At 38.5% G+C, this 20,111-nt stretch overlaps 1 protein-coding gene across 2 annotated transcripts; it reads left to right on the top strand.

Moving 5' to 3' along the window:
- The first annotated feature begins 1,248 nt into the window (after positions 1–1,248).
- Positions 1,249–19,610, top strand: LOC127438361 (myb-like protein Q). 2 transcript variants are annotated; one of them, XR_007896726.1, is made up of 8 exons: positions 1,249–1,706; positions 11,567–11,663; positions 14,079–14,150; positions 14,904–15,097; positions 16,318–17,233; positions 17,690–17,813; positions 18,134–18,209; positions 18,321–19,610. XR_007896726.1 is itself a non-coding variant. In XM_051693898.1 (7 exons), exons 1-7 carry the CDS (start codon positions 1,635–1,637, stop codon positions 18,144–18,146), a joined length of 1,488 nt encoding a protein of 495 aa, XP_051549858.1. In that variant the 5' UTR covers positions 1,249–1,634; the 3' UTR covers positions 18,147–19,610. The 2 variants fall into 2 exon arrangements, 1 of the variants encoding a protein (XP_051549858.1); XM_051693898.1 differs by having other exon boundaries at positions 18,134–19,610.
- Positions 19,611–20,111: the final 501 nt, after the last annotated feature.

The raw sequence follows: 20,111 nt of genomic DNA, 5'->3' as shown, positions 1-20,111 counted from the left end.
TCATGATTGTTATGAAAGCATACAATAAGATTTGGTGAAACTGTTGATCTCCTGTGCGCGTTCATGATAGGACACGAGAGCAACAGTTCACTCAGCGCCCTCGCGACGTTGGGGCGTTCAAGCTAAAACTCGTTTGTTTATATAAAAACAGGTCCAACACAGCGATAGCGACAACAAAACGCAACACAGCTGCACACAAAACAGAGAACAGAACTTACTAATCATGTCTGAAGAGTTTGTAGTCAAAGAATTTATGCATTTCTATGCCCAGCCTTATTTTTATTTTTTTAAGTTTTGGACCGGTGCCAGTTCACAGTGGACGGAGTTGTCCGCACAATGCCGAAAATAGAAAACAAGTGATCAATATAATGTACCGTCACTCGTCACTGCTGGTTAGGACAAAAACTCTGATTACCATAGAAAATAAACCTTTTATCACGTGTTGTTTACACAGAGTGACCGTTGCTGCCTGTAACCTCCTCTATGTTTCTGTTTGATTTCCGAGTACTCCGTTCAAAAAAATAAGGCTGGGCATAGAAATGCATCAGTTCTTCGACTACAAACTCTTCAGACATGTTTAGTTCTGTTCTCTGTTTTGTGTGCAGCTGTGCTGTGTTCTTTTGTCACTATCGCTGTGGAGGATCTGTTTTTAGATAAACAAAATTAGTTTTCTCTTGAACGCCCCAGTGTCATGAGGGGGCTGCATGAACTGTTGCTCTCGTGCCCTATCATGAACGTGCTCAGGAGATCAACGGTCATTGAACATTTTCACTAAATAATACATTCGATTTCGGTTTGTTTCTCACCAAATCTTATCGTATTGTTTCATAACAATCATGAGTCTCATGAAATAATTTATTAGACTTCTGAATTATACTTTTGTGTTCTTTTGAAGCTTGAAGAGGAGGTCACCATAAACTGCCACTGTATGACATCACTGAGCACAACATTTATTCACAATATCTCCCTTTGTTTTAAGAAAAGGAAAGACAGTCATTTAGGGTTACAACAGGCAGGGGTGTGTAAACAATGACTGAATTTTAATCCTTTAAATAATCCTTTAAATATACCAGTTTTGTCACTTTACACCAATGATGCACAATCAAATCTAATCATTTGCCTTATATGGAGACATCAGTACAGCCTTGAAGAGGCGGAGAGCCAATCAGATTACGGGGGGCGAGGTATGTTGGTTTAGGCTGAAGTCAGAGCGATGTGCTGCGGCGGGGCATTAAACCACCTGAGAAACACGCGCACAGCTGCATGAGCGCAATATTGCTGCTTGCAAGACGAAAGTTGCATACTTGGGAGCATTGGATGATTATGACTTTATTCTTTTACAAAATCAACATTATAACACACTGGACATACTTTTGTTTTGGATATTTTAAGCTGATATTTTAAGCTGAAGACAGGGACATGTTTATTATTATTAAAATGCGGTTCTTAACGGATCGGTGACTGTAACAGTTTATTTGCACACTGGATATTTCGGATACACCGTTAAATGTCACACAGGATCAGCTGGCTGCGTGTTAAAAGTGACTTAGCCCCTCTGGGATAAACTTTCCTGCAGCTGAGAGAGTGTGTGTACAGTTTGACAGAGTGAGAGAGAGACAGTTGGATGTGTGCGCATGATGAGCTCGCGGCTTCTGCTGCTGGTGCTCGCGGCGCTCGCGGCGTGCCTGCGGTCTGGTCGCGCGCAGGTAAGCTTCACCTTATTGACGTCACAAACGCCTATTGTACGGCTCGGTTTCTTTTCTTAATTTATTTGTCTGAGTACTTTAACTCTCTTGATTTAGAGGATGAAATTTAAGCAAACTGTAACAAATGCGGTGTGATATTAGAGTAATCGATTCTCTTATAAGCATGCCTGACTGCATATTGGCCCCAAAGTGAAGGGCCCCCTGATAAAAGAGAAACTCTACTGGATTTGATGCTTAATCTGGATTTGTTCATGTCTGCAATTTTAAACTCAAACAAAGAGAGACAGTTAGTGTTGCCAGCGTTATTGTGCACTGGTTGGCATCCCAGATGCACCACTGCCAAGACACATCACTCAACCCAAGAGCATCACTGTCAATGCCTAAACCACAGAGATGCTTTACATTTATCACCACAGTACACCTTAAGCTACTGTATTAAAAAGTGGCCTGAGTTCTTGGGTCAGTATTATTATTTGTCTAAATAGAAATGGTAGTTAAATCATTCAGGCCAGTTAATCCGACAATATTTGGCCGATCTGAGGTTGTCAGCATTGGACGATAACTGTGCCAATTGGCTGCTTTAACGGTTCATTTCACCTTGTGTCAGCTCCAAAATCTCCAGACAACTTTGTAAATGAATATTGCACATTTTCTGTATTTATATAAAATATGATATCTAATATAGTATTTTTATAGCACAATATTTTGTTGCGATTTTTAGTAAACATTGTGTAAATTAAGTGTATTTGCCATCATTGAAGTTTTAATGAGTAGCCTATCTGACAAAATCCTGCAGTGTGGCATGCTATACTTCATCTAAAACTATTTTAAACAGTATTTTGCTAATTATTTTAATTAATATGCAAATAGTTTGATCTCATTTTAATGCAATATTTGTAAATTAATTTGTAACGTTGCAGGATCATTTATAATGAGCTAGTGGAGGCAAAAAGGTGATAAAAAACAGCGGAAACACTTGGGACCAGTCTACAGTGCAAGTAAATCACTTATGCGAGCAAATTTTGCGCTATCGCTGAACTGACGGTATTCTTAAAGAGACAGTAGCAGTTTAGCACGTGTTCTACAAATCAATGTAAATGCTTGTGAATAGGACAAATTATGCATGTAAACAGTAAACATGTAGCAATAGTTACATATTACACACACATATACTTTATATATGCTATAGCTTCTTCTTCTTTTGGCTGCTCCCATTAGGGGTCGCCACAGCGGAGCATCCGTGATCCGCATATTTGACTATTTGACTTGGCACAGGTTTTACGCCAGATTTATATGTGCTATACAATATATGCAATTTCAAGACATCATATTTACTGATGTAACACGTGGATTTGTACATTTTAAAAAAGCTATTATGTGACCAAATAATAAAAAACTAATGATAGAATAACATTTGTAAATGTATATGTTCATAATGTACCACGTTAGAAGGTCCCCGGCATAATTACCAGCATTAGCTGAGAGAGAATTTCTTTCCTATTTAAGCAAAAAGGACATTAAAACTTAAATATACCCAAATGAATCAGAATCAAAATTGAAATCAAATCGAGAGCTTGTAAATCAGAAGCAAAGAGAATCAGGAAATCTGTATCAATTCCCAGCCCTACTTATATAAAAATAATAATAATGGATGCTATGCTTAACTTATTACACAGGTCTCTGGAATACACGATTCTGACTGGTCAATGGCACCATCTAGTGGTCTGATATTTCTCAGTAACAATCATACATTCAGGGATTAAGAATATCAGACCGGTCATCTGAGTCATCTTTTCTACTTCTAGTATCACTCTGCGATCTCTACAAGCAAGCTAATAAAATAAAAACTCAAATCAATGTTTCATGTCCATTTATTTATTGGGCAAGTAGTCTTGTAATAAGCTGGATAATGAGCAGTCAGATTGTCATTTTCACAAAATAAACACAAACAGAAATCCGATGCAAATCTGAGGTGGAATTCAGCTGTTCAGAGATTTCATTCTTCTCACATAATAACATAATTTCAAAGCAAATCAATATGTCTTGTCCATTAACTTATTTATTTGGTTAGTAGCCGTGTAATAAGCTGGATAATGAGCAGTCAGCTGGTCATTATCGCAAAATAAACCCCTTCAGAGTAATACAAGACCTGATCACCCTGTCAGCTGTATTTTGCAATAACATCTGGCTGACTGTACATTATACTATTACATATCAACTACTCAAAGTCCTATCAGCATTATATTTGCCATCGGCCACCCTATACTATAGATATAATGTAATCTGCCAAAATCTATTTCAGTTGACCACTTATAGACAGAAACCAGCTTAATCATTTATGCTTCTTGATTTGGGTTACAGATATTACCACGTATGCATCTTGACCTTTGTGGGAAAGTCTATATGACATGTACATCAATCGCCTGCCACACACACACACACATGTACACACAAATGCACTCTTGACTAAGACCTAATTCCCCTTGTGATGTTTTCTGTAATCTGTCTTTTGAATTCACCATTGTATCCCCACACCTAAATAAATAAATAATAAATAATGAAACCAACTTTAAGTTTTTACTCTAAACCAAACTGTTCTGATTTTAGACTGTTTTTAAAGTTTAAAAAATCGCTGCTGATGGGATTTTAGTCTCTGCAATTGGTGCATCATAAGTCTTGTGTTCAAGTTATATAAGCGAGAGGAATAATCTAGGCTAAATGGTGAAGACGTGTGGGTAGAATCACGTAAGATGATTTGGCTTTGGATCTCTCAGGGGCATTACACATGTCACGGTCCTGAGAGCTTAAAAAAACATCTAAATTGCTTTTGCAGACATGACTCAGGAATTAGAGAATGAATACTTACCCTAACACCCAAGAGTACAGAAACAAATGTGGATTGAATTAATGAATGTATGAAAAAAATAAAATGCTAATCGACCTTATTGTGCTTGCGCGCCGCTTAAGTGATGCAGTCCATCCTTCATCCTCTCATATAATATTTAATCTCAACCACTATGTCAGCATGATTACTGAAACACAGGCAGTTTGGCTTGGACAGTGAGTTTTAAATCAAATCCCTCTTTATTCAACATCTTTCAATACATCTATCTATCCACGTGGAATCTATAGCTGGTTTCCAAAACCTAGTGAACTACATTTTTAAGAGAAAATGAATACTTTTACTCTGATACAGTACTCTTATACATATCTCCAGACACTTTTGTTACCTGTGTGACTGAACAAGGCAAAAAATAAATGGTTTGGTGATAATGATAACTGATTCGCGAAACAAAATAGTAATTTGAGTTAAATATTTTGATTAATTTGATTCTTCTGAATCTGTCAATTTGGTTTGAAAACCGATGTGAATGATTCATTTCACTAATCATTTCACAAATCATTTCACAAATCTTAATCAAAACCATAAGGGGAAGCCTGGACAAAGCTTGGGTATGCCATTTAAGCCAAGCGCACATTACACGACATGCAGTCGGTGCCCTGCGCATACTTAATGACTCAATCTTTTGTTTTCGGTCATGTTTTTGCGTACACTACATGACTGGGTGCAGTAGCGGTTCTAGCTTGTATTTTGGCCTACACGCCCCCAAAGTTGTTGACTGGGGGGGTGGGTGGTCTGTGTGGGTGCCTCATGCACCCCCCACAAGATGCCACCTTGAGTAACTGCCTAAATCCGCCACTGATTGGGTGTATCAACTACACGACCATTCATCCCCAACTGAAGCCGTGACTAGCTAGTTGACTTCTCCAACGATGCATCATACTATGGTGGTTCAGCAGTGAGTTACGTAGTTTTACGGGAAAACTTTGTTACGTAGTTTTTCTCTTTGAAGGGACAGTCTCTGATTTAATGTCTTCAGCAGCTTTCGCACATTAAACAGCTTTCTGGAGTACTTGTAATTGAGCTATTATGATTTAATATCCGTAGAAGTTATTACTCCACCCCCTGTGTAACATCATTAACGACAGCTCTATATTATTGAACCAACATGGTTCGAACGATGGATGTGCAACCTAGTTACTACGATTTCGGGAAACAGTCATGACTAGCTAGTTGACTTCTCCAACAATGCATCGTACTATGGTGGTTCAGCGGTGAGTTACGTAGTTCTACGGGAAAACTTTGTTACGTAGTTTTTCTCTTTGAAGGGAAAGTCTCTGATTTCATTTACATTTACATTACATTTATTCATTTGGCAGACGCTTTTATCCAAAGTGACTTACAAAAGAGGAAAACAAAAGCGAATCATCTTGAGACAGTGGTATGAAAAGTGCCATACTACAAAGTTTCACTAGCATCAGAATAGTTTTCAAGTTGTATTCAAATGCAACAAGAATTTTTTATTTATTTATTTATATATATACATTTTGTGACTGGTTAAGTGCTCATGGAAAAGATGTGTTTTTAGTCATTTTTTGAAGACAGAAAGTGAGTCAGCTTTACGGATGGTGTTGGGAAGGTCGTTCCACCATCGTGGTATGATGAAGCCGAAAGTCTGGGAAGTGTTTTGTTGCCTGTTTGTGTTGGTACAACAAGGCGACGTTCCTTAGCGGACCGCAGACTTCTATTGGGCGCGAAGCTCTGCAGAAATGATTTTAGGTATGCTGGAGCAGACCCAGTGACTGTTCTGTATGCCAGCATCAGAGCCTTGAACTTGATACGTGCATCAACCGGCAGCCAGTGGAGAGAGACAAGGAGTGGTGTAACATGCGCTCTCTTTGGTTCATTAAAGACCAGACATGCTGCTGCATTCTGGATCATTTGCAGGGGTCTAATTGCACATGCAGGGAGGCCTGCAATGAGAGCGTTACAGTAGTCCAGTCTAGATATGACAAGTGACTGAACAAGCAGTTGTGTGGCATGTTCAGAGAGGAAGGGTCTTATCTTCCTGATATTGTAGAGTGTAAATCTACATGATCTTGTGGTCTTTGAGATGTGGTCTGTGAAACTGAGTCTGTTGTTGATGGTTACCCCTAGATTTCTGACTGTTTTGGAAGGCGTTACTGTAGTTGCACCCAGTTGCACAGTGATGTTGTGTTCAACAGCAGGGTTGGCTGGAAAGACAAGGAGTTCAGTCATGATGGCATACATCAATCATATATTATGTCAGTGCATAACTGCACGATAATAAAGCACAAAGAGTAAAAGGAAATAAAGTGCTAAAAACCAGTGCACTGTTTCTCTGAATTTCACTTTCATTTAATCTAAGCACAAACATGAAGTTTAAAGCAGAATTCTGAATTATGTTTGTGCTTCTCATCTGTGTCATTGCATGTTGACATCAGGCATACTGAAGAAGATCCGTGAAGTTCATGTGCATGTACCGTATATGTATTGGCTTTTTTTAATTTTCAGATCAGGCGGTTATTTCCTTTTACAAACGTATATAATGCAAATGCTAAGGATCAAACGGATCGACCAAAATGCATCTTAAAGATATGATCCTGAAATTCATTCACAAAATCACGCACATAGCAATGGGAGAGTTTATTCATGATTGCATGTCAACAAACAACATGAAAGATGGGCTCGTGCCACTGATACAAATTGCACTGATTTGCACAGAATAGGAAAAAATCAGCTGAACATAATGAAGAGACGTGGGGCGTAGGGAGACGTGGGTGATGTTTCTATTTTATTATTATTTGTTTCCTGCTTCTTAAGGCATTGCTCTCCTCTTGCTCTTTCTCTATATTTAATTGGCTTTCCCTTATTTTCGGTCTCTCGCTCGTCGGGACAGTGCGCACACCTGGCAACTCGTCAGGTCACAGATATGCACGCACTACACGACCATTGGCCGTGCGATCTGAGATTTCTTGTCGCAAACTATTTGCCGACTCAAAACATCAAGGGAGACGAGCTGGAGTAGTGTAGTGTGTGCTAGGCTTTACTTTTACTTTTGAAACTTAAGTACATTTATTATCAGTTACTTTAATTCTTTTACTTGAAAAACTTTTAATTGAGTCAATTTCCATTAAAATATCTTTACTTTTACTCAGGTGTGTTCAACACTACACTCGACTCGCAGATGATTTCAGTAGAGTTAGAGTTAGATGTTAGCATGATGCTAAGCTAACAACACAATACTCTATCAAGCATAAAAATACATAGCTCTTGTCAAATATTAAGTAAAATAACCCTTTTTAACCTACACAAAACTATTTTTATCTATACGTTTCAGTTTTTAATGAAATATAAGTATTTTTGTATAAGTATAATCAACATTTATTTTGCTAACCATGAAAATATTCTTTTCACTGAGTTTGTTGCAATACGATCTGGGATCGTACATGCAATGGTGTTTTCGAATTTGGCCAAAATTAAGTATTTTAGGAGGTTGCATTATTAAGGTGCCTTCTTGTTAGAACAATCATCACATTGGGTGTGCTCTTATAGGTGGCTTTTATAGGCAGCTCACTAGGTTTTGGAACAGAGATATGTGTGTGCAGGTGTGTTAGAGGGTGTGTGTGTGCAAGTTTGACTCCAGTCATGGTCATGGATACAGTATTTCTCTATGTCTGGATTCAAAGTTATGGCAGAATGCCATATGACCATCCTCTAATGTTTCGAATGTGTGTGCGTGTACTACTCAAGGTCCATAATTATACTCCATTCCCCTTAAACTTTTCCACAGATGAACTATCAGCATTCCTCCAGTCCCAGTGTCTGGTGATTTATTGGGCATTGCTGTTAGGGTGTGTGGCAAATGGGAGTGATGTAATCATAATGGGATAGTATACAGTATATGTTACAGAGCTACACACACACACACACACACACATGCACTTGACAGTGACTGTGCATGTCATGACATGCGGACACTTTTGTAGCATTTTCTTCCCTCTGAAGTAGACATAAAATGTTCATTAAGGTTTCGTAATTTAGTTTTACATCACCATTTTCCACCCTTTATCTGGTCTATAGGATTAAACAGGCTTTTGCTACTGTACCTTTAAGACTACGTTTAATACTGGCTAACCTTTGTGTACTTGAGTAGTTCACACTGTCGTTAATCAGGGCGGGCAAATTCGTTTTCTTTTTTTTTTTTTTTTTACGTTTTCCCAACATTAGCGTTTTCCAAAGTATGCGGTAATCGAGAGTTTTTCCTAAATGCTCCGTTTTCAGTGATGGAAAATGCCATTCTAGTGTGGATGAGAGTCGTAAACGTTGCAAAATGAATGCGTTTTTTCAAATGCGTTCCGAGACTAAACATGGGTTTTAAGACACTAATGTGCTTATGTCTGTGATATAAATACCATGACACTTTTTGAACAATATCTTAAAACTTTGCAAAGTGATAGTTGCTGAATATCTATATTAGTGATGACCGATATGGGATTTTTAAGGACCGATGATGAGCATGGTGGTTGATGGCTAATATTATTCCGATATATACGTAATCTGATTTAATGAAAACAAATTAAATGCAAATAAAATTGCTGAAATCAAATGAGCACTTATTTTACATAGTGGCCTTTTTACTTAAAAAAATAAATAAATAAATAAAAAATACCATTAAAATAGGCAATGTATAACTGAGCTACAGTGGATTTTTGCATAGTTGAGCTACAGTCTACATCTGTCTGTCCAAGTACAGTATAAATGACACAGTGTACATGCTTAATCAAATATTTGAAGGTAGGACATTAGCTGAGCAAGTGGCGTAGACATTTTCCAATTGACCTTTTGCGTAAAGCCTGCTTCTTCTTGATTTTTGGCGACTTTTCTGCCCTTTTCTCCCCAATTTGGAATGCCCAATTCCCAATGCGCTCTAAGTCCTTGTGGTGGCGTAGTGACTCGCCTCAATCCGGATGGCGGAGGATGAATCTCAGTTGCCTCCGCATCTGAGACCGTCAATCTGCGCATCTTATCATGTGACTTGTTGAGCATGTTACTGCGGAGACCTAGCGCGTGTGGAGGCTTCACGCTATTCTCCGCGGCATCCACGCACAACTCACCACGTGCCACACCGAGAGCGAGAACCACATTATAGTGACCACGAGGAGGTTACCCCATGTGACTCTACCCACCCTGCTTTTTGGCGTCTTTTAAAAAAAGCTTGCCATTCCTTGTTTTTCGTCTGTTTGTGCATAAAAAAATGTTTCGTTGCTTCAGCTGCAACAACATGTACGCTGTCTTCTTATTCGTCAAAAAATAATTTATGTTCCCAACATTTTTCGTGATACCTCTACCTTGTTCATGTTGCATTCGACTTCTGGGTTAAGTAAAGGCCAATTGTGGTCCGATTAATGTGTACATGCCGGACGAAGCCGAGCTATGATCACATTATCTAGGTCTGTTAGTCAAACTTTGCAAAAATCGGACTTTACAATTTCAGTTGGACAATAGCGTATATACAAAAGACTACCATAATTGTTTAAATCCAATTGAAATGTAACTTTTGAAGCGCATGTAAACATACTATATATATGTCATTTATTTCATAAGAGCAAGAAGAATCCTGTTTTCATGACATGCTCCTTGTAATGAATTAATGATAATTGTGATATGCATGTTTAGACTACGTCCACATTAATCTGGATAAATTTGAAAATGTCGTTTTCGTTTTCAAAATGCTTTCTGTCCACACTGCTGTTTTCAAATCTTTTCCAAAAGTTACTCGTCCACACTGAAACGTCTGAAAAAATGTCTAAATCACCCTACAACGCATACGAAAAAATGTAAGACGCATGGCTATGCGTCATTTCCATGTATGATATGAAACTCAATTGTCCTCATGTTCTGCCACTGGACATCAGTTCTGAGTAAACTTCCGTCGCCTTTGAAGGAATGCGGTGTGAAGGTTGTACAAAGTAACATTTATGTTTAACAATGCTATCAAAGTGTATAGCATGCACAACAACATCGCTCCAAGGTGGGCTACCATCTTTATTTTTTGGGGTTAATTGGATCACATGACATCAAATAAGTCATTGTTGTTTAATATCTCCGAGTTCCCTGTTCACACTACAACACAAAGACAGTGTTTTCAAATTGATCCACTTGAGAGAGCATTTTCGAAAAGCTCAGTTTTCGCTGGACAAAAATGGCATCTCAGTGTGGACAGAAACCCTTACAAATATCGAGAGTTCATGGCAAAATTTGGTGCAAACTTGCCGCAAATTCGCCACTGATCATTTTCCCATGCAAATGAACTTTGCAGCAAATTGTCCATTGCCGCCAAAGGTTTGCTGCAGGTTCACCACTAATGGTGAAGAGCTGCAAACATTTGCGGCGAATCACAAGCTCATTTGTTTGTGAAAATGATGAGTGGCAAGTTTGTGGCTAGTTTGCCAGAACTATAGATTTTTTGTAATTAATGCTTTTTCAAATGAATACGTATTAGTGTGGACGTGGCCTGGGAGAAAAATGACATCTCCTGACTGCTACATAGGGCAATGCACTGTAAATAACTACTGATTCATGAGGAATCCTGTTTGTGTGTGTGAGTGTGTTTGTGCTTTTCACTTGGTTTGTCACTTATGGCAATATGTTGTGTTTATATTTGTTTTCTCACAGTGTGCCTGCTACATGACACTGACCACATCTCTCTCTCTTTCTCACACACACACAAGCGGTGACCTGATTATGAGTAATGCAGCTTAATAAAGGACGGGGGAAAAAAATAAACACAAAGGATGAGCAAATTACTCCACACATGCTCTCTCATAATGTGTTCACTACAGCTTTGTAAACATTGATGTACAGGTGTCTGTTATTGTACTCAATGGGTCGGCTAGACATGCAAATGTGCTACTGTTAAAACAGTTACAAGAGCTCTTTCCTTTCCCAGACAGGTGTGTGTTTGAGCATTTTTCTCTCTCTCTCTTTCCATCAGGGGGACCCTCTTCCTCTATCTCTGGTGGATTTGGTAATGAACAGCCCAATCTCATCCGTAGATGATCTGAAGAGACTTCTGGACGTAGAATCCGTAGGTAAAGCTGATCCCATGCTAAAACACACACAACATACCTAATACAGTGTACAACACACAATCCACACCACAATGTCCATGTGGTGTCTTGGCATACTCATACAGTATATTATTATTATTATACACAAAACACAATGGGTGTTACTTTAAAACTTAGAAGGTGGACTTTACAATGCATATACTGAAGACAATATGACCAACCCGCAGCAAGTGCATTTTAAATGACAGACAAATTAGAAGTGTTTAGCTGTCAACTTATGAAATATAATTACTGTACACCATATATGTCAATCATACTGTCAAAACATCATACAAATTGGCTTGTCATATGTCGTTGAAAATGTCTAAACAAGTACAATAAAACGCACTCACACACACACCAAAGTATAGCGAGTAAAAACTGTGTATTTGTATATGAGAACAGAATTGATTAAAAGTTTTTGTTTTTTAAATGTGGCTTATTTGTCTGGTTTTCGCATGTAACAGTATATGAAAACACACACTTAGAATAGATGCTCCAGATTAAAACAAGCCCAAATACAGTGTGATACGACACATAGATTTGATATTATTTATTCACTCTTCACTGACACTTTTTGTCGACTTGGTAGTAAGTACACTTTGTGAGGGCTAAAATTGTTTGAGTAGGAAATTATTTCACAACTGTGTCGTAATTTTTGAAAAATGTATAGAAATCATTTTGACACAATAAATAATAGTTTTTTTTTAAATAGTTTGATTACATTGTTTAAAAAATTATAATAATTTGTATTTTTATAATGTATTTTCATAGTTTAATATTGAATGCCTGGGTCTGGGACAAGGCTAAAACACTAAAATTATAGATAAACAGCATTTGAAAAGTACCAAAAATAAATGGTGAAGACCTGGTAAAAAGTTTATAAGTCAGTTTTTATGTGACCTTCAATTAAAGGTGCACTCTGTAATTTTTTCCTCATTAAAAAAGTTGGACTCTTTAAGAAATAAATTGTTCATTTTGAAATGCACGTATAAAATAATTTCTACTTATATGAGATGAAGACCTCAGTCATATCAGTAACTTTATAAAAGCTGTTTTATTCTACATGGAGCGGGTCCCCTCATGGGGGCAGCCATGTTTGGATCACATGGCCAGCCAAATACTACGCGCTTAATCTCAGTAACTGCCCTGTTATTGGACACTTTCACTCATGGATTAAATGAATCATGGCTGACTGTGAATAGTGAATTACTACAATGGCACTGAGAAATGAAAACTTGTGTTTAAATTATGCTGCATCCACACCACTAGGTGTCAGTGTAAGTCCAAAACGACATACATAAAACATTACTTGTGCACCTTTAACAAAAAGAAAAATGTTGAAATCTGTTTGTTTTGATTAAAATCAACACCTGGGACATGAAGAAACATCCAAATATTGGCATAATATTGGGCATCGTCCGCCCTACTCCCTAGTTATCATCAGCCATTGAAGTCCTACATAGGTCAAGCACTACTCCAAACCAGTAAAAGTCCCGTTCTCTGTGGAATGTGTGTGTGTTTTCTGGGGTGTGTGGGAGTGGGAAGGTGAGGCAGGAAAGAGTGAGGGGTCTGGAATGCAGTGTGTGTGTGTGTGTGTGTGTGTGTGTACATGTGTGTATGGATGTATGTGGATAATGGGAATATTTACATGAAAGAGCCATGTATAGCCACACACAGGCATAATAGCAGTGACCTTGAGCCCAGTCCAACTCTCAGTTTACAGAAGGGACACAAACAAAAGGCTACGCTACTGTTCCCCATACCAGAATCCTGTATGTGTGGCCTCCTCTACAATAGTGAACATTTTAGTCATGTTTAATAATGTTCTGAGCCTTATTTGGAAGACTATTATACCCATACACACACACAGACATGATAAGACTTTACAGTACAAGAACATCCCTTAAGGAGACTGTAGATTCACAGGTCCTGACCAGCTCATTCAAAAATGTCAAAGATGCAAGAAGACCACATTTACATGAGATTTGAAATCATCAGGTTATTCACTGCTTTTGACAGCAAAATGTAAACAGCCACTTGCACACATTGGATAAGCCGGCAAAAAGTAACTGTGTTTACATGCAAGGTGAAATAGAGGTAATGGGCAAAAATATACGTGTTCAGATGTTATTTTTTTTTACCTTACCCCAATAAAGGAATGCCATTTACATTTACAGTAAATGACCTTACATGTGCACATAAATGCGCTCATTTTTCGAAAGTCATACGGTTTGCAAGCCTTGAAGTGAATTGGGGAGACCAGCATCCAAAACTCGAAAGCATGTGCCATGTACTGAAATTGGATTGACATCCTGACAGAACCCACCTATAGAAATGCCTGGTGAATAATGTTGAGTCTTTTTTTAATTCAATTATTTTGTCTGTCTTTTTCAGAGGAACATGATGAAAAGCCAGAGAATGAAATTCTCACAAACGGAACACACAAACGTCTTCCCAGAAGCCTTAGTAAGTCTGTGTCCATTCCCTCCCTTCCTCTCTTTGTGTCTCTTTTCCACACTCCCATCTCTTTATCTTTGTCCATTAGCAGAATCTGAATTTATTTCTTCTCTATGGTTATTATTTTGAGACTGTTGCATCTTCATCCACAATGGTGTTGTGACTTTGTTGTGTGTTTGTTTGAGTGTGTGAGATTGTCTCTTTGAGCGATTCTGTCTCTGCGGCAGAGTCCGGTCCCGCCACATGTCCTTAAGTCACCCTCACAAGTACCGACAATTTAAAGCTCAGTTTTACCACCCTCGCATTTTTCACACATGTGTTCGAACCCTTACACCTTTTTTCTTTCTCTGAGAGCTCACTTTCAGGTTAGTGTATCTCAGCTCTGCGAATAGTACACACACACTTTGACAGCACTGAATTATTGTGTGCGTCTGTAGTCTTTTTAGTCTGGTTTGTCTCATTTTTATCCAGAGAATACAGTTTGGCATCTACCATGTGGGCGTATAATAAATACACATCTGGGAAGTGTGTGTGTGTTTTATAAGGTGCTGAAGAAAATATGTTGTGTGTGTCAGCAAGGTGAAGTATTTTATGCGCCACTAGCACCAACAAAGAAATTGAAAAAATAATGAGTGTTTTCCAGCAGGTTTTGATAACATGAGGGTGTAAAATTATAACAGAATTTAAATTTTTAGGTAAACTATTCATTTAACCTATAATTACACACTTCACCTTTAACCCCCCCTCTTTTTCCCCTATCAGGTGTTCAGGTGGCCCAGCAGGCGATGTGTAAGGTGAGGACAGAAGTTATGGAGGTGACGCGTGCGATGTTGGACAGACGGAATGCTAACTTCATGTTATGGCCTCCATGTGTAGAAGTCCAGCGTTGTTCGGGTTGTTGCAACACACGCTTGCAACAGTGTGTGCCAGTCATCATAAAAACACGACATTTACAGGTACTCATACGCATATGCACAACAATTACATTTGCAATGAATTCTTAGCTCTGTTTCAAAACCTAGTGAGCTGCCTAAGTAGACAGCATTTTAAAGTAACACAGATGCGCTCCTTACACAAAGGCTGTTTCAAAAGGTTGGCAGCGCAATGTTGTATTTATGTACATTAAGCTGCCTCATCAAGTTTTTGCCACAATCTTAGGCATCATTGCACGTATGCTTCAGAGAGAAGCTAATCGCAGAATGTATTTCGACAAACTGTGGAAAAATCTATTCATCATGCTATTCCAGTGAAATGTTGCTTAACATAGTTCATTCTAATTAAAAATTGGCTATTTTGTCCAATATTTGTGTGTGCTATGTATTTTAGTGCTTATTAGAGTATTGGGTTGTTAGCTTAACAAGATGCGTACATCAAACTCTCAAGATAGTGGATGAAGTCAAGCGAAATAATGACAGTAAACATGTTGAAAAGTATTGCTAAAATAGTTCAATCTATTTAAAAAATGACTACTACACAAAATATTTGTGTGTTCTATGTATTTATGTGCTTATTTGAGTATTTCTAGCTTAGTATTGTTAGCTTAGCAACATGCTAATAACAAATTCTCAAGATGACCCTTACAAAAATCAAGAGTTCTGGCAATCTTGCTGCAAATTCGCCACTCATTATTTTCACAGGCAAATGAGCTTTGCGGAAAACTCTTTATTGTTGCCAAAGGTTTGCTGCAGGTTCACCACTACTGGTGAAGAGCTGCAAACTTCTGGCAAAATTTGCAGTGAATCGCAAGCTCATTTGCATGTGAAAATAATGGATGGGAAATTTGGAGTCAAGTGAAATGTTGACTCTAAGTAAACTGAAAAGCATTGCTACACATAGTTCACATTTTTTTTTTTTTTAAATGGACTACTTTACAAACTGTGTGTGCTATGTATTTTGTGCTTATTGAAGTATTGCATCATAGTTAGCTTAGCAACATGCTAACAACAAACTCGGATTCAAATTTGAGCAACATCTCTAATGTGCTGCATGGGCGGAGCACTTTTTGTGTGGCACACAGAGATGCTACCTATGAAGAATGTTCTTCTGTGGTTCCATGACTATTGGGATGCTACCTATGGGTAGATAAAAGACAGAAAGGCAGCTCACTAGGTTTTGTAACAAAACTCTTGTGTTCAGATATCAAATATTAAGCATTATTGGTCTTTGTTTTGTTCAGATGACGAAAATCCAGTATATCAACCAAAAACCATTCTATGAGAAGGTCATCATTCCCGTGGAAGACCATGTGACTTGTACGTGTCAATCACTTGTTTCTGCAAACTCCAAACGTCTCCAGACCACACCCCTTCCCCCACCCCGGCTCCACCCTAAAGTAACGCCACCAAAGACCCAATCAAAAGAGGAGCTACATCGCCGTGATGAACTCAAACACAATCAGAGGTTCCACCTTGAGGACAGAGAAACTCAGGAAGTGCAATGGCAGACCAAATTCACACTTGCGCACACACAGGGCTACCGACAAACATACCAACATACACTCACACACACACCCACAGCGGCAGTTTTTGTAAGAAGAGGAGATGTTCCTACTCGACAAACCACATTAGGAGCTCCACAAATGATGAGTGACACAACAGAAACTGAAGTCGAACAACGTCATTTAAAATCTGAACATCATACACTTCTTGGCAGTGGCGATGACACGATGAAAAAAACGGCAACTGTGGAACAGCATTATGACCAACATCAACAAGAGAATCAACATCCGAAACATAACCACACTACACCACAGCAACCAAAATCCAATCCCTCTCACGATTCCGTCCAATCAGAGCACAGAATGCCACACAGTAGCCAATTAGACAGTCTTAGTCACACTTACAGCCACATAGAGGTGATCGGCCAATCCAGTGGCTTATCAGAAGTACTAAGTCATCATGCTGACCAATCAGAAGTCCGAAAACATCACCAATCAGAAGTGAGTTATCATTATCAAGGCCAGCAAGGGCAGGAAATGGAACGGCAACAAGAAGAAACGCAACATCACCTTCGTCACCAACATCACCAACATCATCATCTTCATCATACAACGCAAGCGTTAAGCCATCAACAAACCATCACACAACAAACAGGTAGGAGGTCTGTAGTCTTGCATAGGTCTGATCTACATTACAGCTTATTCTGGCCAAGAACCGCCCACCTAGCCTGGCCAACATGTAAAATGAATAACTATAGTTGTGCCATTTTGGGCAGAGTTTCCTGAAATAAATTATACCACAATATAATAGATCAAAATTAAACAGACTGTGGGCAGTCCGTGGGTCTTTGGAGGCTGAGACTAGAAGGCCTGTGGCTAGATTGTCTGATGAGTGATTGAGGCATACACATTGTATTGTAATTAGTAATGTATGCATCCTGTTATTCTTTCCAGCACTTTAACATCAGAGGTAGCATATAAAGTCATGGGGTCAACAAAGTTATTGATGCTGAGTTGTGATGGTTGCCTTGAGATTAATACTTTCCACACCGATTCAAACACCCTCCTAACCATATTCCTATTGTCTTCTGTTTTCTTCATTATCCCATAGTGACAAAAGCCCCTCAGACCACGCCCTCTGCCCCAAAGACTCCTCCCCCTCTCCAGCCCCCACGGAAGCGGCGACGGAAACATCGGAAGAGGATCAGCAAGGCCTCTATGAGAGCTATGATAATGTAATGCCAATATGATAATATGATTAAAGAAACAACATAAAAAGCACTGGATTATACAGTAGCTGTAGTATGTAACATTTTCAACACTAGAGGCACCAAACAGAATTGCAAATATAAAGAAGTTTCATTCAAGTTTACATTCGCCACAAACAGGTAGTTCTGCTCCAAACCCATGCCATTGGTTGCGCCGCATACACAAACACAATTCTGTTCGGTGCCATTAGTGGCAAAAACACACTACAGCTTTAACCAAAAGATTTTATTTCACAGTGAAATCTGATCAAAGATCTAATCAGATTTGGTTCCCTGTTCTCTAATAGGGTAATGTCCTGAAGAAGACCAAGATGTTGAACTGCTGCCAAAGTCCCAGTAGAAACCACAAACCTGCAAGTCAAGGTGGAGACACACAGGATATAGCAGAGACACACTGGAAATATCTTTTTATAATAACTGGAAATGTCTATGATCTTTGCCAAATAAGCTCCTATGAAATATGTTTCTCATTAGCCATTGCCGTTGTTGGAGGCCACCAGTTCTGCGGTCTTTGCACTATGGGAGCTGGCCGTACTCAGGACATCCTGTGAAAATTGACTTAAAAGGGATTCAATAAGGACATAAACAAAGCCTGCCAAATAGTCAGACTGTATTTAAAACATAACAAAATTACAGTCTGCCAAATATACACCATTAAACATACAACTGCCAAATGCTGTGCAATATTGACTTGAATTACTGGTTGGCCAAGAACATGGCTCCAATCAGTGATTGGCTACTTTAGGACCTAAACTGGTCCTGATTCGTCAAAGTAGCCTTCAAACTGCCAATGACTGATGAAGACCCAATAAGAGTCAGGGATGGAAAGGAACTCTTGACTGTTACCCACTGGAGAAACTACAGGAATAGCAACTGGAAGTTGCAAACTAGAAGTTAAAACTGGAATATGTAACTGAAAGTTCTAAGGACATGGAATTTGGACTCTCAAAGAGAAAAGCAACTGGAGATATGAAGCCCAGGACTTCCAGAGAGTATAAAATACAAATCATAACTATTGCTAATTTATCTCAAATGGTATAATCTGTACATTTTCAAGTTACTTAAACACTCCAAGCTTATTAGAGATCAAGATATCAGCTGGCTAGATATGGAGCTTGGAAAATTGTGGAGTATACGCACTTACAAAACAGTACCATGGTATTGTCCTGAATCTTTGGACATGGTACCTTGATCTTTTGACATAGCTTCGAGTTGAAGTAGCTTGGATTACCATGTATATGAATATGGTAATCCATCTGATACCATCACTATACCATGGTACCGCCATGCAATGAATACTTTTTGTAAGTATCACGCACAATATTGAAGTTGTGCAAAAACACTGGAATATCATACACTGGAGGTTATGGAAAGCTCTAAACCGTTATGTTTGTAGATGCAGTAAACATAACATGATAATGCATGGTCAAGTAGGACCTAATTCAATATTAGAATGAAAAATAAGAACATTGTGTTTAGCCGTAATGATTAGAGTGAAATACTCCCATCCTGTAGGGGGTAATTTTACCAATGCCTGCTGTTCCCAAACTCAATCTATCTGTCATTCAACTGCTTCTGGAAACTTGTAAAGCTATAAAATAACTGTTTGTAAATTATGCTTTTCTGGCTTTTTTGTAACTTATTTATAAAAGGTAGATGCACTACCCATCTGCTTCCAAGAGTAATTAATTGTTATTTGTTATAATGAGAATTATTGTTCATGTTATAATGCTATTTTAATATAAATAACAAAAATTAAATTTATCATTGGTTTGCTTGTTCTTTTTTCTAGCATTCTGGCATTTTCAGGGATTCAGAAATGTAATTAAAAATTTTACCCGCATTCCCAACTGGCAGCATTTTCCGTTGGAATTGACAATGTCTATTCGCAACACTATGCAGTGGAAGCTTCGAAGGTTTACTGGCTGTAGGGGTCGGAAATAATAGTCAGCGAACTGCCAATGTGTGGTCCGGTTGAACATGCTTAACATGTGTCTTTGCATTACAAACAGTTGCGCCGCCATGACAGTAGTTGACTTAAAAGAAAAGCTAACCATAGAAATGGACAGTTCACACTAATATCCGCTAAATCGCCCTTGTGGAGTGCTTGCATTGTTTTATGAACTGGTGTCTGACACATTTTGGAACGCAACAATGCACAAATTCGAGATTGCGTAGCTAGAAGCATCTATGATCATACTTGCGAAGAGTGTGTTTTGGTTTTTACTGTTGCACAATGGCTGATGCTCACACATTTCTATCTGA

This window comes from Myxocyprinus asiaticus, chromosome 49 (genome assembly GCF_019703515.2).
Source record: "Myxocyprinus asiaticus isolate MX2 ecotype Aquarium Trade chromosome 49, UBuf_Myxa_2, whole genome shotgun sequence".
In the NCBI taxonomy this organism is placed as follows: domain Eukaryota; kingdom Metazoa; phylum Chordata; class Actinopteri; order Cypriniformes; family Catostomidae; genus Myxocyprinus; species Myxocyprinus asiaticus.
This window is presented reverse-complemented; position numbering and strand designations above follow the sequence as displayed.

Excerpts from the sequence above, each read along its gene's own strand:
- LOC127438361 (XM_051693898.1), top strand. The coding sequence starts at position 1,635 with ATGATGAGCTCGCGGCTTCTGCTGCTGGTGCTCGCGGCGCTCGCGGCG. Across the intron at positions 11,664-14,078 it reads TCTGGACGTAGAATCCGTAG|AGGAACATGATGAAAAGCCA; the intron begins GTAAAGCTGATC and ends TGTCTTTTTCAG. Across the intron at positions 14,151-14,903 it reads ACGTCTTCCCAGAAGCCTTA|GTGTTCAGGTGGCCCAGCAG; the intron begins GTAAGTCTGTGT and ends TTCCCCTATCAG.